The sequence below is a fragment of the Ceratotherium simum genome, chromosome 15 (assembly GCF_057802395.1).
Source record: "Ceratotherium simum simum isolate JZ-2026a chromosome 15, ASM5780239v1, whole genome shotgun sequence".
Taxonomy (NCBI): domain Eukaryota; kingdom Metazoa; phylum Chordata; class Mammalia; order Perissodactyla; family Rhinocerotidae; genus Ceratotherium; species Ceratotherium simum.
Window position 1 is genome coordinate 3033822 of NC_141914.1, and position 25398 is coordinate 3059219.

Here is a 25398-nt window from a genome sequence, read left to right on the forward strand (position 1 = left end):
CACTGTTTTGCCCAGTTATTGTTTCCCCCATGTTCACACAGTACTTTGTCCACTCACACCTCTGTAGTCATTACATCTTAAAGTCATGTACCATAGCTGCCTCCGTAATGGGATTGTGAACTCTGCAACGGCAGGGGTTATTTCTTATTCAGATTATTTTTTCAAGGCCAAGTATGATGCTGGGCAGTAAAGATTTATAGAATAAATTTAGTTAAAGTAACAGTGCTAACTGTCTAATGGTTGATCTGTTTGTTCAACAAGCAATTCTAAACAAGGTATTTTTCAGCATATGCAAATCAAGTGTTCACTAATTACTTCATATTAACAGCTGCCAAGTTGCTAGGATCCCGAGGTATTATACCCTCTTGAGATTTACATGTGGTGCTAAAATGAATTCATTAACTTCTGTTATTGCTCGGACTCCTTCATTCCATACAAGACCAGTGTGACTCACTTTTGGAGTCTGAAACTTACAAACAGCATCCCTTGATGAAATGCCCTTTTGTCATTATTAACTCTTGCCTTGAAATGGTATGTGATGACTGCCAGATCAGATTTTAATTTTGATTGATTGATTCTTTCCTGCTAACGAAGGAACACAGAACACTGTATTCCTCAAATATGAACCAAAGGAGATTTATTCCAGATATTCTTTTCAATGAGTACTTTAATAGATTGAAGGCCTGTTTAAATCATATAGATCCAGAGGACCTCTGAGGTAGAAGTAAAAGATTGCTTTAGATTTGAGGGTCAGTTTGGAAAGGGAAAAGTGGCATGTTTGTGGTATTCTGCATTAAATTCCCTGGGGAAATATGAGAGTTTGTTTTGTTAGTTTGTTCTTTTAGGAAACCTGAGTTTTCAGTATAGGATTTTTTTTATTCCTTCTCTGATTAGTTGATAAACAGTTCCTTTTTTTAAAAAAAATGTATTTACTTTAGCTACTTTTTTAAAAATAACATTTATTTTAATTAAAGGGAACAAAAATATGAGGAAAATAGTACTTCAAAAAAGACAACTTTTTTTCTGATTTTAATTCATTTTTCTTCAAAATCTTTTTGGAAGAAGTTAATAAATTGAGGACTATAATAGATAAATTGTAGGTTGAAGGGTGAATGTTGTTGCTATTGAGAAGTCTGCAGTAATAGTGAATTTATTTCCTGTATCACTGTACTCTTATGATTGTGAAAAAGCAAGTACCTGTTAATTGGTTAGACTGAAAGAGGCTAAAAAGATTAATTACAAGTCTACTGTTGGCAAAACAAGCCACTCTTATAGTGGCAATGTGACATCTTTTTCAGGATAACTTATCAATATCTGTTAAAGTGAAAAATGTTCATGTCTGCAGCCATTATTTTTGCTTTGTGAAAAGTGTGCTGTTGTGACTGAGACTAGTAGGCAAAGATGCATAGAAGAGTGTGTGCTGAGCACTGTTTATAATGACATGTTTTCATAGCTCCATTATATGAAGAAAAATATTCTGAATAAAAATATGTGCTTAGTATATATAAAGAGAAGAAAATTTATTAGTGGAATGTGCACCACACCATTAATAGAATTTGTTTTTTGAGTAATAAGATTATAAGGGAAGTTTATTTTGGCATTTATATGATTCTGTAATGATTTTAAATGATTCTGTAATTTTGCGTATTAGTCTTACAATATAAAAAAGAAATAAGGTATAAAATATAAGGAGTGCACATTTTGTAATGTTTGGAAAATGTAGAAAAGCATATAAAAATTGTTTTTCATAAATCTCACTGCTAATAAATTTACCATTGTTAATCTTTTTGATATGTTTCTTCTTTTTTGAAATATATATATTGTGCAGTTTACATAATTGAGAAAGGAGCCCTCTGAATTACGTACCATAGATAGTTTTTTATCCTGCTTTTCTAGTTAACATTCTATGATAAGAATAAATGAGGAAAAAAAAGACAAAGAATATAACTCTTCTTATACTGCCTGATAATTTTTCATGTGCCTATGCCAAAATTTGCTTAATCATTTCTCTATTTTTGAACGTTAAGGCTATTCTCAGTTTTTGAAGATTATAAACAAGTCTTCAGTTAACATCTTGTTGCATAAAACTTTGTCGTAGTTCATGTTGCCTTAGAATAAATTCCAGAAATAAAATTACTTGCTCAAAGTGATTGAACATTTTTAAAGCTCTTGGTAGATATTTCCAACTGTACCTGTTTCTGTATCTACTAGTAATGTATGACTGTGTGGATCTGCATTCTTTTTTTTAAATGATAGGAGAAAATGGTATTAAAAAGTTGTTTTATTTTCATATTCATATGATTACTAATGACATTGAGCTTTAAAATCTTAATTAATGACTCGAATAAGTGATTCACAAGAAAGTATAAATGTCTGATAAATATATGAAAAAATGTTGAACTTCACTAGCAACTAATGAAATGCAAAGTAAGATAATATGCTGTTAGAATGGCAAAAATTGAAAAGAATGATAGCCATGCTGCAAGGGTACGGGGAGAGTGCTGGTAGTAGTGTGAAGTGATACAGCATTTCTGGAAGACAATTGGTCAGTGTTTATCTGAAACTTTAAATTTTGTATGTATTTCTAGAAATTTTATTCCTAGACACAAATCTTAAAGTATCAAGAAATTTTAAAAATGTATTTAGGAGAATGTTTGTCCCAAAGTTTTCCATAATAATGAAAATTAGAAATAACCTATAAGTCCATCAATAGAAGCTTGACACAATATTTGATGACAGATCCATGCACTAGAGTACCTCATAAACATTAAAAGAAAGGTGCAGAGGGAATCAGTGATTTTTGAAGTGCCGCTATGACCTATATCTGAATTCTTAAACCAGTTCAGTGGCTGGTTATCAGTTTAAAAAAATCAAACAGAGGGCTGGCCCGGTGGTGTAGCGAGGCTTAAGTTTGAGCATTCCACTTCAGCGGCCCAGGGTTCGCAAGTTTGGACCCCAGGCAGGCACCGATGCCGTGCTGTGGCGGCGTCCCATATAAAGTAGAGGAAGATGGGCATGGATGTTACCCCAGGGCCAATCTTGCTCAGCAAAAAGAGGAGGATTGGCAGATGTTAGCTCAGGGCTAATCTTCCTCACAAAAAAAAAAAAAAAGAATAAAGTAAAAGCTGTTTGTAAGTATTTGTTTCAGGAGACATATTTCAAATGTATTTTGAAATATGTATCCTTACATGTCTATTGCATCTTAATGTAAAATGTATTTCTCGCTATGGTTCTGGTACAAAATATTTGAGAAGCACTGGTGTGGAGCTGAAATGTTTCATATAAAAGTAGATCCAAACTATACTGCACAAAGATCAAGGAAATGTACATATGTATCAGAAAGGCAGGGTGTAAAACAGCAGGATCCCATTTAAATACAGATGTAGATATTCACATGTGAATATACGCAAAGGAAATGTCAAAATTGATTTACATGAAAATATTAATCATTGTATCTGTAATAGTTATAGTTTTGCTTGTAATTTTTTAAAATTATGAAATAAAGTATTAAATTTATCATATCCAAATGAAAATATTTTACGTGAAATATGACTAATAGTTAATGTATTAATCACTCATATAAACTAAGAAGAAACAGCACCAAAGCCTGTAATGATAAATGGACATAGGATATGAGGAGCTAATACACAGGTTAGGAAATGCAAATGGATAGCAAACTTGGAAAAATGTGTAAGTGTGTCTTAATTTTTCTCATTCTTTATATTTTACAGAGAAGGACAAGCCATTATCTTTGTCATTGACAGTAGTGATAGGTTAAGAATGGTTGTGGCCAAGGAAGAACTCGATACTCTTCTGAACCATCCAGGTATGTGTGTGCATCTTTCAGTCTGTGAGGTCTGTTGCTTTGGGGTCTGTTAACATACGATGTTTTGTTCTTTGGGGTCGGCAAAAAAGTGTTGCTTACACTATGTAATTATCTTTTATTTAAAATTTTTGAATTTTAAAGCTCTATTAATAACGCAGAATTCATAATACCTTTATCTGCCACACCATATATTTTTTAAATTTCAAAGCTTTTTGCAATGTTTTCCAGGTCTTTGACCTTTATTTCCCCCAAAATAAAAATACCTTTTTTTTATGATTACATAAAGAATATGTGTCAATAGCAAAAAATGCAGACAGAAAAAGAATAAGAAAGAAAGTAAAATTCTATGTATTTCAATACTCATTAAAATTTTTTTGGTTACCATCTTTACATGCGCTTGTGTGTGTATGAGTGTGTAATCACAGCATTTCTTATAGATTTATTGTGGGAATTCTTTTAAAACAGATCTTTTCTGTTTTTAAATTCCAACTACCACCTCCCAACCCCCTTTCAAGATGTTAGTATTAACAATTTGGTATTTTTCCTCTCATACCTTTATATATACCATGTGTATATAATATATATTATATTATATATAATTATAATAATTACATATAATAATATATAATAATTATAATAATAATATATTATATATTATGTACACATACATACATACATATACAGGTACTAAAGATATGTAGAGAGTTGGGGACTATGAGGACTGTCACTGTTATTGACTAAATAGGATCACATTCTATATACTCTTCTATATCTTCCTGTTCTCAAATAACACTGCATAATGGAAATCCTTTAAAGTCAGACTGCATATATGTAATTATTATTTTTAATGGTGCCTAATATGCCATACTGTGAGTGTACCACCATTTATTCAGTCATTCACCTATTGATAGATTTTTTTCCACACTACAAATAATGCTCCCGTGAGTATTGTAGAACTCTGCATTTCTAGCCTTATTCATGCCAAAAGATTTTAAGTGGTCTTTGTGCTAGGACATTTAGAAAAAGGTGGTGGTTTAAAAGAACTATGGATTTGTTAGAAATGGAACAGGATATTGTTGGGCTTTCTAACAATTCTTGCTGCTTAACCACAATATTTTTGGTATTTTTATCAGACAACCTCAAGCTTATTCAAATATTTGGGGGGAAAAATTATCCAGCCTGTACTTTTTATGTGACTATTTCACTTTTAAAAAGTTATCAGGGGGCCTGCCCCATGGCATAGTGGTTAAGTCCAGCATGCTTCTCTTGGGCGGCCTGGGATTCTCAGGTTCGGATCCCAGGTGCGGACCTGCACCACTCATCAGCCATGCTGTGGCGGAGACCCACATACAAATTGGAGGAGGATTGGCACAGATGTTAGGTCAGGGCTAATCTTCCTTAAGCAAAAAGAGGAAGATTGGCAACAGATGGTAGCTCAGGGCCAGTCTTGCTCAGTAAAAAAAAAAAAAACTTATCGGTCTTTTATCTGGGTTGAAAATGCATTTTTGATTCTGCATTCCCTTTGTGTTAATCTTTCCACTTTCTCCCCAAAACGTGTGGTAATATTGACCAATAAAATGAAATAATTCCTACAAAATCTGCTTCAAAACAGTGAGAACCTTGGTTTCCTCAACTGAAGCCTTGTCCATTTATTTTGCATTTATTTTGTAGAATAGATTCTCAAAGGAGGGATTTCTCAGCTGAAGTGTGTATGTGAACTTTTTTTAAAACTGAAGTATAAGTTGTATATAGTGAAATGCTCCAGTGTGATGTAGTTCAGTAAGTTTGACAAATGCATGCACTCACGTAACTACACTACCTGTCAAGAAACAGAACATTTTCATCACCCCGGAAAGTTCTCTCATGCCCCTTCCCAGTCAACACACACTCCTGGCGCCAGAGGAATACTAATCTGATTTCTATCACCAGATTAATTTTGCCTATTCTACAGTTTCATATAAATTGGGGGGAAAGTACATACATTGTGTCTAGGTTTTTTCCTTCGGCATAATGTTTTGGGGAGTCACCCATGTTGTTGTATGTATTACTTATTTATGCCTTTTAATTGCTGTGTAATATTCTATTATGTGAATATACCGCCGTTTGTAATCCAGTTCCCCATTGATTGACATCTGGGCTGTTTCTAGTTTAGGGCAATTATGAATAAAGCTGCTAAGAACATTCTTTTTTGTTGTTGTTGTTGAGATATTATTGACATATAACATTTATCAGTTTCAGGTGTACAACAGAATGATTTGATATTTGTATGTATTGTGAAATGATCACCACAGTAAGTCTAGTTAACATCCTTTACCACACAGTTAGAAATTTTTTCATGTGATGAGAACTTTTAAGATCTACTCTTTTAGCCTGTTTCAAATACATAATACAGTAATATTAACTACAGTGACCATGCTACATTACATGTTGTGTCTTATTTATTTTATAACTGAAAGTTGGTACTTTCTGACCCCCTTCGCCCATTTCATGCCCCACCCCCACCCTCTGCCTCTTGCAACCACCAGTCTGTTCTCTGTATCTGTGAGTTCAGTTATTTTTGTTTTATTTTTTTCAGATTCCACATCTAAGTGAGATTATACAGTATTTGTCTTTCTCTGTCTGACTTATTTCACTTAGCATAATGCCCTCAAGGTCCATCCATGTTGTCGCAAATGGCAAGAATTCCTTCTTTTTTATGGCTGAATATTCCATTATGTTTATATACCACATTTTCTTTATCCATTCATCCATGGATGGACACTTAGGTTGCTTCCATGTCTTGGCTATTATAAATAATACTGCATTGAACATGGGGGTTGCATATATCTTTTCGAGTTAGTGTTTTTGTTTCCTTCAGATAACTACCCAGAAGTAGGATTGCTGGATCATATGGTAGTTATATTTTTAATTTTTTGAGGAACCTGCATACTGTTTTCCATAGTGGCTGGACCAATTTGCATTCCCATCAACAGTGCACAAGGGTTCCTTTTTCTCCTGTTCCTCACCAACACTTATCTCTTGTCTTGTTGATAATAGCCATTCGGACAGGTGTGAGGTGATATCTCATTGTGGTTTTCATTTGCATCCCCTAATGATTGGTGATGCTGAGCACCTTTTCACTTGCATTTCTTCTTTGGAAGCATGTCTAGGAGTGATATTCCTGGGTCATTCCATCCATAGGTATATGGATAATGTTTTAAGAAACTGCCAGTCAGTTTTTCAAAGTGGCTGTGCTATTTTATTTTACATTCTTGGCAGCAGTGTGTGAGAGTTCTAGTGGCTACACGTCCTCTCCAACAATTGAAGTTAGTTTTTTTCATTTTAGCATTTCTACTGAATATGTAGTAGGATTTCATTGTGCTTTTAATTTGTATTTTCCTAATGACTAATAAGGTTGAGCACTTTTTCATGTTCTCTTGGCTGATCTTATACATTGTCTTGTAAAATGTCTTTTTAAATCTTTTGCTCGTTTGTCTAATTTGGTTGTTTGTCTTCTTATTATTGAAAATGTAAGATTTCCTTATATATGCTAGATACAAGGCCTTTGTTAAATATATGTGTTTTGAAGACTTTTTTACCAGTCTGTGGCTTGCCTGTTTATTTTCTTCACAGTATCTTTTAATGAACAGATGTATCTAATTTTGATTCCTCCCTAATATATCAATTTTTTCTTTCATATACAAGCTTTCTGTGTACTCTCTAAGAATTCTTTGCTTACCCGAAGATTGCTAAGATATTCTCCTGTGTTTTCTTCAGCTTTATAGCTTTAGCTTTTATGTTTAGGTCTGGGATCCATCTTGAATTTTTATGCTTTTTTTCATACAGATACCTAATTGTCCCAGAATCCATTTGTTTAAAAAATTTTTCTTTTCCACTGACGTACTTGTCAAAATCACTTGACTTCCACCTGTATCAAATATCATTAGGCTGTATATATGTGGGCCTATTTCTGAACTTTCTGTTTTGTTCTGTTGATGTCTTTTATGTCCTTTCATGCTGTCTTGATTACTACAGATTTATAATAAATCTTGAAGTCAGATAGGATAAATCCTCCAACCTTGGATCACTTTTCCAAGATTATTTTGGTAGTTCTAGGTCCTCCATATTTTTTAATAATTTTTTAAATCAGCTTGTTAATTTTTCAGAAAACACCTGCTGAGATTTTATTTTGATTGTATCTGGGGATAATTGACATCTTAACGTTGGACTTAACATTGAGTGTTCATGAACATGGTGTGTCACTTCATTTATTTATGCCTTTCTAAATTTCTCTAAGTTATCTTGCACCATTTTCTGTGTAGAGGTCCTACAGATCTTTCATTCAATTCATTCCTGAGTTTTTTATATTTTTTAAGCTATTGTAAATAGTATATTTTATTTCGTATTCTAATAGTTCATTTTTAGTGTGTGAAAATATTGACTTTGTATTCTGTGCCATTGTTAAATTTATTTATTCTAATAATTTTTCTATAGTTTCTTAGAATTTTCTATGTATAAAATCATATCTTCTGCAACAACAACAGAAAACATTCTGCTGCTTCCTTTTCAGTCTTTATGCCTTTTATTCTTTTTCTTGTCTTATTGCACTGGCTAGGACTGCCAGTACAATGTTGAGTAGAAGTGGTAAGTCTTGTCTTGTTCCCGTTCTTTACATTTAATATTTTACCATTAAGTATGATGTTAACTGTAGGGTTTTCCTATACATCTTTATTAGGTCAAGGAAATTTCCTTTTATTCCTAATTTTCCAAAAACTTTTGTCATAAACTAATATTATATTTTGTCAAATGCTTTTCCTATATCTATTAAAATGGTAATATGATTCACACATGAATTACATTATTGATTTTCATGTATTAAACCAATCTTACATTCCTGAATTAAATCTCATTTGACCATGGAGTATTAACCTTTTTTATATATTATTGAATTGGATTTGCTGAAGTTTTGTTAAAGACTTTTGTTCTTGGGTTCATGAGGGTTTTCAGTTTGTCATTTTCTTTTTTATAATGCCCTTGTTCTGGGTTTGTATCAAGGTGATAGAGGCCTCATAAAATGATTTAGGGAGTATTTACTTCTCCACTTTTTATTTTTTGGGATTTGTGTAGAGTTGGTATTATTTCTTTTTCAGACAATAGATAGAATATACCAACAGAGCCATCTGGGTCAGGATTGTGTGTGTGTGTTGGGGGGGGGGAGGTGAATTATGAATTCAATTTCCTTAAAGGATATAAGGCTATTAAAGTTTTGTATTTCTTCTCGAGTCACTTTTGGTAATTTGTAACCAAATTTAATAATTTATCTAAGTTGTCAAGTTTGTTGGCATAAAATTGTTTACGACATCCTCTCATTATCCTTTTTTTTTTTTTTTAAAGATTTTATTTATTCATTTTTTTCCCCCCAAAGCCCCAGTAGATAGTTGTATGTCATAGGTTCGCATCCTTCTAGTTGCTGTACGTGGGACTCGGCCTCGGGTTGGACGGAGAAGTGGCGCCTTGGGGCGTGCCCGGGATCCGAACCCGGGCCGCCAGCATCAGAGCGCGCGCACTTAACCGCTAAGCCACGGAGCCGGCCCTCATTATCCTTTTAATGTCTATAAGATCTATATAATATATCGTCTTTCATTCCTGATATTGGTAATTTATGTTTTCTCCCTTTTTTCTTGCTTAATCTTTTAAAGAGTTTATTGGTTTTATTAATTTTCCAAGAACCAACTTCTGGCTTTGTAAGTTTCCTCTGTTGGTTTGTCTTTTTTTTAATTTCATTAATTCCTGCTCTTGTTTTTATGAACTTTCTGTACTTACATTATATTTTATTGTCTCATCTATTTTCAGATGGAAGTGGAAATCATTGATTTTATACCTTTTTCTCTAATATAAGCATTTAAAGCAATACATATTCTCTAAGGATTTAGCTATATCTCACAAATTTTGATATGTTTGTTTTCTTTATTATTTGGTTCAAAGTCTTTTCTAACTTACCTTGTGAATTCCTCTTTGACCCTTGGGTTATTTAGTAGTGTGTTATTTAATTTCCCATGTATTGGGAATTTTCTAGGTATCTTTTTGTTCTCGATTTCTAATTTAATCCCATTTGATCAAAGAACATATTCTGTATGATTTTATCCTTAGAAATATATGGCCCAACATATATGGTCTAGCTTGGTGAATGTTCCACCAGCAGTTACATAGAATGTGTATTTTGCTGTTGTCGGGTGAAGAGTTCTATAAATGTGAGTTGATTGTGTTGTTCACATCTTCCACATTCTTACTGATTTTTTGTCTACCTGTTCTCTTGATTTCTGAGGGAGGAGCATTGATATATCCACCTCTGATTGTGGATTTGTTTGTATTTCTCTTTAGTACTGTCAAATTTTGCTTCATGTATTTGGAAGCTTGTTTATTAGATACATACACACTTAAAATTGTTTTGTTTTCTTGATTGATTGACCCTTTTATAGTTTTTAAATGCCATTCTTTTTCTTTGATTACCCTGCATCTTGAGTACACTTTGTCTGATGTTAGTGGAGCCCTGCCAGCTTTCCTTCACTTCAGTGTGTGTGCAGATAGGTTTTTCCATCCTTTTACTTTGAGCTTGTTTGTATCCTTATGTTCAAAGTGTGTTTCTTTTAAACATCATGTAGTTATGTCTTGCTTTTTTATCCACTTTGACATTCTCTGCTCCAGAATCAATTCCAGCTGGACTAAATATTTAAATATAAAAATTACACCATTACAGCAGTAGAAGAAAATATGGGAGAATTTTTAAAATAATTTTGGGGCAAGAGGAGGCCTTTCTGACTAGAACACAAAACCCAGAATCCTAAAAGAAAGGACTGATGAATATGAGTACATAAAAAGTTTTTTATGACAAGCAAATGACCCATGAGCAGTCAAAGGCAAGTGACAAGCAAGGGAAAATATTTGCAGTTCATATCATAGCTACTGGACTTATTTCCTTACTACTTAATGTGTTCCTGCAAATCAATACGAAAATAAAAACTTAATAGAGAAATGGGGAAAGGATATGACATGATAGTTCAGAAAAAAAGGAAATATAAACATATTTTCAATATACAGAAAGATTTTTGACCTTTCTCACAGCAATGTAAGTAAGCACATTCTGATAGCACTTTTTACCTATCACCTATCACATAGAAAAGATCAAAAAATTTGATAACAGTCTTTTGGCAAGATCAGTGGAAACATTCTTATACATTGTTGTTGAAGTTAAATTGATACAATTTTTAAGGGAAGGCAGTTTGCTAATCATTGTCTATCAGAATTGCAATTGACATATCCTTTGACCCAGCAATTCCACTTTTCTAATTTATCCTACAGATATACTGGCTCATGTACAAAATTTCCTATGTGTAAGTTTATTCATTATAGCATTGTTTATAGTTGTAACTCAGTTGGGTACTGGTTAAATAAATTATGGTACATAGTACTAAAAGAATATTCCACAACTGTTAACATAATGAGGAAACTGCTCTATGTGTACTGATATGGGGCAATCTCCAAGATATGAAATTAAATGAAAAGCAAAAGATAAAATAGTGAGAATAGTCTGCTACTACTTGTATAGAGAATAATATGTCGTAATTGTTGGCAAATATGTAAAATATTCTAAAAAGGTGCCAAGAAATGGATGATATGGGTTGCTTCTTCTAGGGAAGACAAGTGGATGGCCTGGGACAAAGATGGGAGGGAGATTCTTTTGTTCTATGCCATTTTGTGTCTTCTGAATTTTGAACTATTTAAATGTATTATGTATTCAAAACAGTGAAAAATATTTCCAAAATTGTAACAAGGTAAAAATATCTCGTTAAATCATCTAGCTTGTTACTTACAATACTGTGACTAAAATCTACGATCAGGATCCGGTTTATTGTCCTTCTACTTCTGTTTGAAGTTTGCCTCCTTTGTGTTGACAGTAGAAGCGAAACAAACAAAATATTTGACCGTTTTGTAGGTGCTGCTCAGTGACTGCTTCCTGAGGACCCCACTCCCACCTCACTCGTCTTTACTTTAAAACTCCAGCCAGAGGGCAGACAGTCTTAGGAAAAAGTGTTTTTTAAATTCTCTTATCGCTCAAATACATGCCTGACAGTCTTTAAATGTGCATGTGTGTGTGATATAGAAAGAAGTGATTGGAAAACAGTACTAGTGGATTTCAATTTTAAAGATTTGGGGGAAAATGACCCAAAAAGCCAGAAGTGTGATGATAGTCTTATTTTCTCTTCTAGATATTAAGCACCGCCGAATACCAATCTTATTCTTTGCAAACAAAATGGATCTTAGAGATGCAGTGACATCTGTAAAAGTGTCTCAATTGCTGTGTTTAGAGAACATCAAAGATAAACCATGGCATATTTGGTAAAATTTTATATTTACTTCTCATTTTATCATTCTGAAAAAAAATCTCCAAACTAGTTTTTCTTTTTCAAGTTCATTTTATAAGTGACCTAATATGGTAGGATGTAAGCTAAGGATTTTGTTTTATAGAATTGTGGCATTGTGAGTATTCATGAATATATTACTGTTAAAACCTTTTCCAGTCTTTTTGGGGATAGAAAAATATGAACAACTCTTTAAAAGAATAACTTAGCCCACGTACTCACCCCACGTCAGCCACACTGATTTCCTTCTGCACATTGCATCACCAGCCACAGTCCCGTCTCAGGCCATTTGCACGTGTTACTGCCTTGTCTGAATCGTTCTCCAACATAATTCTCCTGGCTTGCTCTTGCGCTTCCTTCAGGAGAGAGGCCTCTCCTCATAACTCTCCAAAACATCACTGTATCTTACCCCTGTCTCTTGTTTTTTCCTTACTTTGCTTTATTTTTCTGTTGCATGTGACCTCTTCTGTTTTCTGTTTTTTGTGTCATAGTTTGTCTTCCTACACTAGTAGGCATTAGCGTCACGGGAGCTGAGATTTTATTGGTTTTGCTCACTCTGTAACCTCTGGAATAATAATAGTACCTGATACTTCGTAGGTACACAATAAATATTTGTTTATATGAATAAATAGAAATGGAAATATTAATCTTATTTGGACATACTAATGAGGTTGAACTCTTAAATAATTAGTGTCTGAAGTTAGTATACATTGTTTATTTGGAAAGCAGTTTCTTACTAATATATTTAACTCCAGGGTGCCTTTCTACCAAAATATTCCAGCAAGGATAACCAGAAGTTATATATTAGGTAGTACTTTAGTGCCTACATTACCTCATATTAAGCTCCCTTCATTCTACCCACGTACCTCCCCCGCTGCAAGATGTCCTCCTCTTGCCAGTTTCCCCGTTTATAAGAAGGTACCTATGGAGAAAGGCTGAACACAGGCAGAGAAATCCACTGCCTGTAGGAGAAACAGAATATGAAACAAGGAAATAGTAGAGCTCAGAAAAGAATTTGAAGAGCTAATCTTGATGCAGACAGAGTAATAGAAGAGAGCTTGAGGAAGCCCTTGAAACTCCTCAGTACCTGGGAGGGAAACACTGCACATCTCGAGTAAAACCCTCCTGAGTTTGGAATCAGAGGAAAAGTCAGTGTTTATACTCAGTGATTCTTGAGTTGGAATTTGAGGTTCTGTGGTATCTGGTTGGTAAAGAGAGGAAGGACTTTGGGTAGAGAAAAATCTTAAGATAGAACCTTTGTATTTCTCTAAATCATACCTAAATTGATAACGTCCGAAGTAGAATACTTTTTAATTTTTGCACTGTATTAAGTATTGTGACTGCTTTGGTAGAAAGTCCACCATTCAAAAACATGGGTCTAATTAGTAAAAGATGCAGTCCTGCTTTTAATTTTGAAGTAGAAGTTAATTTTGCAAATGGAAAAATCTCTCTACTTAAAATAATTAGCAATTGATTTTTAACAGATTTATTTATTCAATTGTGACATCTAAGTATTCATCAGTGAGAGAAAAAGTAACATCCTGATGGTATAAGGATATGGAATATTATATTGCCAGTTTCTATATTTTCTGTGTAACTTACAGAAGAACGCTGAGTGTTTTAAATTTGTCTATTATTTTGACTTCTCCTTAATTCAAACTGGACATCTCACTAAGTTCCAATTAGTGTTTCATTTGTTAAGTTTGTTCTTTATTTTTCGCAGTATTCTTTGCTTTAAAGTATGTATAAAATTGAAAATACATTACCCCTCTTTTCCAGTGTTAGAGACAAAGGTAGTGCTCAGTGATACCCAGATAAAATATTCGTCTCTCTTGCCTTGTACAAGTAAATTTACTGGGCAATAAAGAGAAGATTGTAGAGAAGTGTAATCTGGAAAATTAAAGGAAAATTTTTGTGGTTTATTTTTGACCGTTGTACTAAACATATAGTCTGCTCTGATTTTCTGAGTCTGATTGTGTTCTTGTTCTTCCTGTGTGTTTTTTGACTCAGTCCCTGGCGTGATAAGTATATGTATTCGCTTATTTACTGTCTTGTGAGGGAGACAGATAATAACACAGGTAAATAGAGTATAAAATGCCAACCAGGAGGATGAAGCAAATAAGGTAGGGTAATGAGAGAAAAAATAAGGAGAGGTGCTCCCTCTCTGTGCTCTAGTTGAAGTCGAGGAGCAGTTTATACTAGAGTTTGGAGGGGTAGCTTTCCAGATAGACAGGCCAGCAAGTGCAGAGGCTCTTGGATGAGAATGTGCCTGGTGTGTTCCAGGAATAGCTGGCTGGAGCAGAGAGATCTAGGGAGAAGTTGTAGGAGAGGAGGCCACTGAGAAATAACCAGGGCCATATCACATAGGGCCTTGTAGGATGTGGTGGAGACTTTGGCTTTTATTCTAGTTACAGGTCTTATGATTCTTTGAAAGGAAAAGTAGGACTCAAACACTTGGGAATTATTAGGAAAAGATGCAGGGTTTTTAGTAGGGTAGTGACACCTCCCCTAAAGAGGAAGGATTTCTTCATTGTAGTACTTGTTTGGGACTATGGGTGTGTGATCAAATCAATACGTTGAACTTTCTTGATTTAAGTATTTCAGTTACTGATGTTTTGCTATTGATATGGATAATATGAATTATCCATATCAGTAGTTTGCTTTGAATAATTGTATATCTCATGCTGTTTGTTTCTGTCTGCCTATTTTAAAATACTGTGATAAGTCATATTCTTAGTCTAATAAGTAGTTCCTTGAAAGTAATTTCTGTTTTGATTAGAATCAAGTTAACTCTTTTAGGTAATTTAGTACATTTCAAAATCACACGCTTCAGCACACTAGAAGGAACCCTAATCATTCAGAAAAATCTAATTATGTATACTAATTGCTATTATATGATTATATTTTAAAAAGAAATGCCTAGATCAGTAACATTTATGAGAAACTATCAGTCTACATCTTTGAAAAAGATTATTTGGTACTCTAAAAATCCTCTGCATTTTATTATTTTAGTTTATATAACTTAGTCATGCTTATTTATAAAATAATATCACAATAAGGATATAAGTTTACTATCTTAAGAATGGAAAGACAATGAAAAGACCCTGTTTTAGGTATGTTATATAGATATCTCAAATATTTAATTCTCACCTTAACCATATGAGGTCAATGATAATATTCCCCCATTTTACAGAAGCTAAAAGTAAAGACAGGACAGATAAATAACCTATCCAGGTTCCTGAAGCCAATAAGTATAAAACTATGATTGAAATCTAATGGGATTTTTTTATTCTACCAGTTTACCAAAGTTGTGATTATAGGTTTATACCCTAGAGATAGCAGATTCTGTTTCAAATAAAGTCACTCCATCCTATGGCTGAAATATAACCCAAGTCAAGCATTTCTAATAAATAAATGCTATTAAGTCAAGCATTTCTAATAAATAAATGCTATTGAGTCATTGGGGCTGGGCAAAGTAGGATGGTGGACTTGATAAAACTTCCCCACTGGAAAAATAACTCAAAGTGTATGTTTTTTTAATGTCCGTCTGAGTAATATTCCTAGAATAATAACTTTTTAGTGATACACTTTTCCAGATGTCCTACAAATTATGTCAATACAAACGTCAATACAAATGATGAATTATTTTCTCAAGTGTTGCTCCTGAGTACTCAGACTTTTATTTCCTATGTATTTTCAGTTTCAGTGCTTAACCATGTTTCTCAGATATGTGTTACTAGAATATATTAATTTGCCATATGGCAAAATTGTGATTATTTATTCTTATTGTTCTGTGATGTAATGAAATGGATATGTTTCTTATGTATTTTATTTCAGTGCTAGTGATGCCATAAAAGGAGAAGGATTGCAAGAAGGTGTAGACTGGCTTCAAGGTACATCCCAAAATATTGTGCATCTTCAGCCTTTATTTCCTTTCCATTCACATTTTTCTTTCCTTTTTAACGTTTTATTTTTATTATATCATTGCCTTTTTCCTCTTGTTTCCATTTATTTCTGCTGTCAGAAAAAACAATACAGTAAGTACGCAATACTTTGCTCCATTTACTTCTATTACATTTTTCTAAAGGATTCATTTAAATCAAGTGTTTGCATCTTTACAATCAATATACATGACAACTCTGGAAAATAATTCTAATTTATGGCAACAGATTTCTATCAGATCTAGTAATAGAAGCACATTTGAAGTTTGGGACAAATTTCAGTCCTTACTGTCAATAACTAAAAATGTGTCTGCATGCCATATCTCTTTTGAGAATCATGCTGCACTCCAGCAGAGCTCCATGTATGCACAGCATGTGCACACAGCTTCTGACACTCACGTTTAGTATTATAAATGCCGGTATTCCATTGGTGTTTTGTATATTGCAGTTCTCCATCAAAGTAGTTGTCATAGGTTGGTACAGGCTTCCCTTGTCAGGGAATAAATTGTCATTTTCCCTAAGTCATGTCCACCAGCCACAGGAATGGCTTGAAGCACGGTGACCCACACAGAGCAGATGTGAATGAAACTGAGTTCTGTAGGGCTTCCTTATTGCAGGGCCGAAGGGTCAGGCCAAAAAATGTTCATTTGTGAGCAGAACAATTGAGAATTATTCCTATTAGGAATCTCCCTGCCCTGAACAAGTGTGAGTAACAAAATATTATAAATTCTAGTTGTAGTCTTGAGGCTATAAATTTAATTTCTGCTACACTAACCTTTTAATGCCAGTTATGTGTGATTTTTTTTACTCTTCCTCATATCTTGGTGGATCTAAGAGTAGCCTGCTTGCCCATACATAGAGAGACGTAATAGTTCTTTGGTTCAAAGCACTAAATGTACATCTGATAAATATTTTTATGTGTTATTAGTAAAATGTAGTATTTTAGTTAACTGCACAGACTGTTGTATTTCTTTCTCTTTTGTGTTTATGTAGTCATCATGACATTTACCATTAAACTGCAAAGAACATTCTAGTCATATTTTACAATTAAGTGCAACTTAATTGAGAACCTCCAGTGGTTCTCAGAAAAACTACTGAGATTTTTCGGTGAACACACCAACTTAGTTTCTTAGACTGTAATAAAGAAGTGGTCGAAGTTATAGGAGTGATTTTCACATAAACAGATGGGTTACAGAGGAACATTCCAGGGAAGACACCAGAAGCGTATTTTAAGCCTTGATTTTTTATTTTACAAGTGCTCATTATTGCTCACAGTGAAGATATAGCATGGATGGAAACCCTACTGTTGTTCATAATAAAATAATTCAATGCACAGTACTTACTGAAAATAGATTGATAGTCATCTGGACTTGAAATTGTAGCTCTGTCTTCCCTTTTTTCTTTTTGGTTTTATTTTGTCTGTAACAGTAAGGCCACTAGGTGTCAGTAATGATCCAGCTTCGCAGTGCCACTTGCCAATGCTGGTCTTATTACCTGATTTTTGTATCTTTGACTTTTCTGATCCATTATCTTTACATCTTACCTCCCAAGTCTTTGTAAGGAGGATACATTACTGGAAATACTTTTGTTCACTTGTGTTGCCATAGTGTTTTATGTAACCTTTACAACAGCCCTCTGCAAGGTAAGTAGTAGTACCCCTTTTACATAGGCAGCACGAGGTGGTAGTTAAAAGCATTAGACTTTTGAGTCAAGCAGATTTATTCCACTACTTATTAACTATTAACCAACATCTCTTCTTATCTTGTGAAGATAATTTTCTTAATCTGTAAATTAAAAAATAAAATGTCAAAAATTGTACAGATTAAATGAAACACTGTATGTGTTAAAATGCCTAGCATAAGAAAACACTCAATGCATGTTAAATTTACCCTTTTACCTAACTGCTCTGTTTAACAGAGGAGGAAACTTAGTACATAGATTAAAAAGTGTATCAGTTTGGTTTTGAAGAGGAAACCTTTTTTCATATGTCCTGTGTCATAGTATGTAGTTTACATTTTGATGTTCTAACTGTCTCTCTGGATTTGATAAAAGGTAAAAACCTATTTTGAAAAACAGGTAGCAGTAAATATAGGCGACTAGTCCTATATTTATTTATATAAATTTTTAGACCAATTTAATCTTATGATTTTAAGGTTGAAAAATTTGGGGTAAAATATTAAATGGCACATTTTGTGCCATGATTCCATTCTCTTTTGGAAGGATTCCCAATAATTACCTATGTATTACAGCCCAAAGACAAGAACCCCTGAGTAGACTATGAAGTATTCTTTAAAACACCAGAGAATATACAGAAACCATTGCAGAAGTATAAGTTGTTTTCTAGCTCTGAAACTTTCAGATGAGATATTTATAAAAAGAAATCTTCCCACGTGACTAATGAAACTTACTCATTTTATCACTTTATCTGTATGGGAAAAGTTAATAATGCTTCCAGGTTTTAATATAAGACTTTTTTTTTTTTTCTCTGGTTTTTTTTTTTTTTTTTTGGTGAGGAAGATCAGCCCTGTGCTAACATCTGCCAATCCTCTTTTTTTGCTGAGGAAGACTAGCCCTGGGCTAACATCTGTGCCCATCTTCCTCTACTTTATATGGGACGCCGCCACAGCATGGCTTACCAAGCAGTGCGTCAGTGCATGCCCGGGATCCGAACCGGCGAACCCCAGGCTGCTGCAGCAGAGTGCATGCACTTAACCGCTTGCGCCACAGGGCCGGCCCCAAGACTTTTATAAACTATGTAAATGGGTGTTGCAATGAAAGACAGAAAATCGAACACATACTTAGTTCCATCCCCTCCTCAAATCTCACTAACAGTAAAGGGACTTTTGTTTAAAGACATTAACTCAAAAAGGCAAAAAGAATGGGAGTGACAAAAATGGCAACCAAATTTTGGAAGCTGGATATCTGATGACTATTGAATGACTTAGCAGACCTGAGAAAGCTGAATTCTAAGCTAGCACTGGGGAAAGCTGGTAATCATCCTCATTTACACTGCAGATCCCCTCAAAGTCTCAGATATGGACGGAAATTGGAAATAAGGATGAGGTAGGGCTTAAAAGAGAAAACACAGTTACACATCCTTGCCCCTAAGGAAGATTGAAGGTTCTTTCTCTGCAGAGAGTCAAGCAGTGTGTCTCTGGACAGGAGAACACCAGGCACCACTGTGTGTGGTAGGCTGAACTGAACGTGAGGGGTAACTGAGAGCCTCCATACCGAATATTGTAACCTTTTCTGCCTTCTCCTGCTTCTCCCAGAAGACCCTGGCAGTAGGCAGGAGACAGAAAGGCATCTTTGCGGAACAAGATCAGCCTAAGACAAAGACGTAAAGGTATTAACATCCAAGATTCCCAAGGAAATGGCTTAACTAGATATGCTAGAATGAAGACCACATATGAGAAGATCGCCAAGGATCACCAGCCATTTGAGGACCAAAACGTTATGAATTGTGGAACATAAACAAAGAAACAAAAATAGGTTAGAGGAAGTAGAATTTATTTAGGGAGAACATTTCAAGAAACTACTAGAGTATTCTCAACGAGAGAAGAGAAGGCATTACTTTCATGAAGATGACTAGGATACTACTTGAAAGGGAGCAATCAGAACAAAAAAATGAGTTATTGAGAAATAATAAGAATAGTAGAAATAGAAAACTCAATTAAATGATAATAAAATAGAGGCAGTCTGTCAGAAAGTAGAGCAAAAATACAAAGAATAGAAAATTGGAAAGAAAAAAATAAGAAAGTAAAGAGTCATGTTTAGGAAGCTCAATTTCCAAATAATAGGAATTTCAGAAAGAGAACAGAGAAAATAGAAGGGAGAAAATCATCAAATAAATCATCAAACAGTATTTTCCAGAACTGAATGGTGAGTTTTTAGTTGAAAGACCTCTTGAGATTCCAATGCAGTGGATGAAAATATTCCCTCGCCAAGGTGCATCATTATTAAAATTCAACACTGAAGACAATGGAAGATTCCACAAGCTTCCTGAGAAGACATAAGAGGTTTCATGTAAAGGATAAGGAAACAATAGCATCACACTTCTCAAGAGCAGCACTGGGAAGCTGTAAGATAATTGGGCAATGCCTGGAAAAGTCCAAGGAGAGAATAATGGAATTACATTCTCAGGCAGTATCAGTATGTTGTGACTGTAGAATTAAGATGTCTTCAACCATGTGAGTTCTCAAGAATTTACTTCCTATACCTTTTACTAGGGTAGCCACTGAGAGGTGTACTCCTCAAAAACAAGAGAATAAACCAAGAAGAAAAAATAAGGGACCATGAAACAGGAAAACCAGCCCAAGACAGTGGGGGAAGGAATCCCCAGGATGATAATGGAGGTCGTAGAGTGATAGTGAAAGATCTTGCAAAAATAACTGGGCAAGCACAGAGAACAGCTTGTCCAGATTCGGAAGACTAGGGGAGAGTCCATCAAGAAAGTGAAATTGATAGATTGTGTGATGTGCTTCATAATAATAAAGATTTAAACAATGCAGGAGTCATGGGATTGAATTAGTGTTAAGTATGTTTGAAAAACTAAGCAGAGAGGCAGGGTTGAGGGTGAGGAACAATTAACTTCGGGGAAAACAAAATGTAGTAGAAGGAAGGAGGAGCAGCCGGAGTATGCCCCTGTCTCAGCTGTGCGTAGTGTTGAGTCGTCCGTTGGTGAATGACGAGGTGACTGTGTTAGGAGAAGGGAGCCGTGGGAGCACTATGAGGGCTGCTGAGGAGCAGCATAGAGCATGTGAGAACTGGAGCCTTCTGCCACGTTGAAGGAACTGGTATTTCAAGAAGTCATAATAAAAGTGTATTGTTTAAAGAGGTAATCACCTGAAAGGAAGTTGGAAGTCGTTGCCTCTGAAAGGAGAAAGAGGAGACGAGGCAAGAGACTGCTGGTTTTAGTACAAGAACTAGTTTTAGAACTAGTTGTGGAACTAGTTGACTCTAACTATGTGCATGTACAACTTGATGAAAAAGACTACAGTATGAATTGTGCTTTAAAAAAAACAGGTGTATGCAAAGGTTTCTACCATATTCTTATAGATTTGTCTTGGATTACTTTAGAAAATGGATTTTACTGTGTCGAGACTGATAATTTTTTGTTTGTTTTTTGTTATCAGATCAGATCCAGGCTGTGAAGACATGAAAAGATAGTATTTGGAAACCTCAGCAATTTTCAATTCAAAGAATATATCTAAGGCAAACTAAATACTTTAAATTTTTTGAAAGATGTTTGTGCATCTAAGAATACTTTATAATCTTCTTCTTGCATTTATGGACTCTGAATGAGCTTTTAAAGAGCATAGGACTTCAGGTATGCTAATCTGGCCATTAATTTTATGAAAACTAAATCTTTCCTCAGAAGGGCTCCCCAGAATTATCAACTTCTTGGTAAAAGTCTACATTTGATTGTAATAGGAATGTTTAAAGGTCAGAGTTATAAACCATCTCAGTATCTCATCATGATTTATGATATCTTTAAATTGTCTTCTAAAACTTTAGTTTATGGTATGACTTTGCAGTATGATTGTGCTTGCGAAAAAGAACTTTAAATATTTATAAGGGACTGTGGGTAATTAATATATATTAAAATTTTACTATATGTCACCATCAGTGAAACAAAATGTATCAACTAGTGTGCTTTGATTATGCTGAAAAGAATAATGCTGTGCTAATATGGTATTTGGTGTTTTACTGTCAAGAATTTGTAAATTATCTGAGACCAAGTTAAGCTGAATTTATCCAGTGAATATGTATTGCACATCTCTACACCTTATTAGTCTGGCGTTGTCCTAGGCAATGGTGACACAAGGTAAATAAGACATATTCCTATCCTCAGAGAACTTAAAAGTTAATGAGGGGAGAATTTGAGAACCTTTTCATTCATAGTATCCTATTTTATTTCATTGGCTGAATGAAAATACTGCATCTTAAGATTAAGAGATATAAAAATGAATTAATGTGTGATTCTTCAATAATTATTATAACTGACTTCTTGTTTCTTCCTTTAAAATGCCTCCAATTTACTATAGTGCTTTGTTAAAATAGATTGTGACTCACCAAACTGGGTTTTCCCTGAGCATAAAATGCTACAAAAATGTCCGTTAGAATTTTAGACATAAATCAGGCATTTACTGTATGCAAATTGTGTTACTTCCCACAACTTAGAGACCACTTATAATTGTGAACTCTAAGTAGAAGCTTTCATTTTAAATTAATCACTGGGAAACAGTGTTTAGAGTGATGGTGTCAATTCTGAAAAACATTAAATGTAAAGAAAACCTGGAATATACAGTCTATAACATCTTAAACATCCTTAGCTGTCAAAATGATAAAAACAGAAGGCAAAAGGTAAGTGAGTAACACAGATGTGTTATAGTAACTGCAGTAGTGGTATGTTTCACAGAGATTTGAATAAAATAATTCTAAAACTACAGCAAAAGTTCTATAATCCAGTTTCTCTTAGTCCGGAAATCTCTGGAATTTGGAATTTGGCAAATTGAAAGTTATTAGAATATTCCAGTGGTCCAGCATTTTAGCTCGTTTGCCAGCCTCTCATAAATTTTGATGAGGACCAAGTGATGCTCTTTAATCTAGCGTTACCACAGATACAAAAAGGACATGATGATGAAAGCCCTGAATGTCATTTCACAAAGACTGACGTACTCTAACTATGTTAGGAGGATGGAGAAGGGGTGTTATAAGAACTCAAATCCTCCTCTACCATAAGGTAACATTACAGTAATAATAGCTGTCAGTCTGTGATCACTGTGTTTTGAGCAAGATATTATTACACATATGGGATTTTGCATCATTTAATCCTTACAGTAACTTATGTGTTAGGTTCCATTATGGGTGTTATAGACAAGGAAACTGAGGCTAAAGAAGTTATTTGCTGAAGGTCACGGAGCTAGTGGACGGTGGAGCTGAGATTCAGAACCCCACAACCTGTTGAGAACAAATGATTCAAGAGACAAGAGTGTTACAGACAGTAGACCCATTAAGCCGTCTGCCGTCAGAATGGCTAAAAGGACAGAAGAGGCTCTCACTGGGGTGGGTGACCAGGATGGGGTGGGAGGAGGTCAGAGTCAAGGGACTACTGCTTTTGTTTTTTTGCTTCTTTTAAGTCTATTAACACTTCAGATTTTAAACTCTGGGCATAAATGACTAGGATAACAATAATTCTTACAACTATATTGATACTAAGTTAATTAGTATTCCACAAACTACACTAATTCACACCTATGCAAATACAAGAAAGAGAACTACTGATTTTTTCCTTTGTTTCCATGATCTCCAAGTCTAGTTTACCATCTATAAACATCCATTCCTACTCTACCTTTTTGTGTAAAGATTACGTAGAAGCAAGTTGGGCTACAGTAGTCATAGGATGCTGTGTAACTGTGTATAAGCTGAGGTTATTGCATTTGTATTTAACATATTTTGCGATTAAAATTCATTGCATTAAAGCTCAAGCAAGTGTTTTTTCATGTTTATACATCACTGTTACAAAGTTTAATTCATTAAACTCTACTTTTCACTGTCACACCTCATAAAATGTTCAAAACTTACGCTATTGTATGTTTTGCATTTAAATATTTATATGTGGCCCTGTGCCTTGTAAATCACAAAAGGGCTGAGTTGTATGTGTTTGTTTTTCATTTATAGGTTGTCTGCTAAAAATTATGAATTATCTTCTGATTGCTTAAGTTATTTTTTCCCTTTGGAATTTTGGCACACCACATTGTGATTTCCATGAATATATGCAGTTACTCTTTAGAATACTTAAGGCAAATACATCCTGCATGTAACTCTGGTACATTAAAATACTGTAGCATTTTAATGGACTTTGTGCATACTTTCTGCTCTCTGATTATTCCCCTTTCTTAGTTTAAAAAATAAAATTGATATTGGAAGTTGACTTAAACGGATGTTAAAATAGGTTTGTCCATTTCTGTGGCTGGAGAGAAATACTGTGATCATTGAGAAATGGTTATGGTGTTTAATTGACTATTTCAGGTAACTTAGTGATTACCTTTTCACAGTGGTGTTCCTCCTGGGGTTTGCAAGGGACTAACTCAGGACCACACTGACTATCCCTTCTCATCATGAGATTTTGATGCGACACTTGGAGGCTTCATCAACATATAAGGTTAAACTTTTCTAGTGTTTTAGAATAAACCAAGAGAGACAAAGTAAATCCTTCTCCAAATTTCAAGTCATCAAGTAATGCTAGAAGTCATAGAAGAATAGTAGGTATTTTGAAAATAAAATTTGGTTAGAAATATTGTAGTAATAATAAATAATTTTATAGCTTTTACTATGTGCCAGGCACTTCCTAAGCACTTTACCTCTATTAACTCATTTAACCCTCTTCACAACCCTGTGAGGTAGATGCTGTAATCTCTATTGTATAGATCAGGGATCAGCAAACTTCCAGTCTGTTAGTGTAGGGCCCTTGAGCTAGTAATGATTTTACATTTTTGAAGGTTTTTTTTTTTTTTGTGAGGAAGACTGGCCCTGAGCTAACATCTGTGCCCATCTTCCTCTACTTTATATGGGACGCCACCATAGCATGGCTTGATAAGTTGTGCGTAGGTCTGCACCTGGGATCCAAACCCTCGAACCCCGGGCTGCCAAAGCGGAGCACGTGAACTTAACCACTACACCACCAGGCCAGCCCCCTAAAGGGTTATTTAAAAAAAAAAAAAATAAGGAGCAACGGATACTGTATGTGGCTCACAAAGTAGTAAATTATTTACTGTCTGGGGACTTAACGTAAAACCTTCGCCAACCCCTGTTGTAGATGATGGAAGTGGGGAGAGAGGTTACGTTAACTTGCCTGCAGTCATACTGCAGATAAGCAGAGGACCTTTGATTTGAGTCTAGACAGTCTGGTCCCAGAGGTTCTTAACCTCTACAAGTATTCTCAAAAAGCTAAAGGTTATTCTAAAATGGAATAGAACAATTTGAAATTACGTCTTTCTTAAATAATTATATTAAAGATGAAAAATTATATGCAAATGGTTGAAAAGTAATGCTCTTTGAAATCCCTTGTGAGATTGATGTCTTGGCCTTCTGAAGTCTTCTTCCTTCCTTCTCTTTAAATGGGTGGCGACAGAGGGGCAGACTCTGAAACATCAGATCTGTTAGTATTTCAAAATGTAAGCGCACACACGTACTGTCCCCAAGCATCTGGCTTGGACTTGCAGGTTTC

General features: G+C 34.6%; 1 protein-coding gene across 2 annotated transcripts in view; it reads left to right on the forward strand.

Annotated features, from left to right (window-relative positions):
- ARL6 (ARF like GTPase 6) overlaps positions 1 to 23656 on the forward strand; it is a 34317-nt gene extending 10661 nt beyond the window's left edge. For both annotated transcript variants that reach the window (XM_004439931.3, XM_087439471.1), the window contains exons 5-8: positions 3732 to 3826; positions 12073 to 12202; positions 16063 to 16118; positions 21302 to 23656. In XM_004439931.3, coding sequence (XP_004439988.1) covers positions 3732 to 3826; positions 12073 to 12202; positions 16063 to 16118; positions 21302 to 21327 — 307 coding nt within the window. In that variant the 3' untranslated portion in view covers positions 21328 to 23656. The remainder of the gene's footprint in view (positions 1 to 3731; positions 3827 to 12072; positions 12203 to 16062; positions 16119 to 21301) is intronic.
- The last annotated feature ends 1742 nt before the right edge of the window (positions 23657 to 25398 follow it).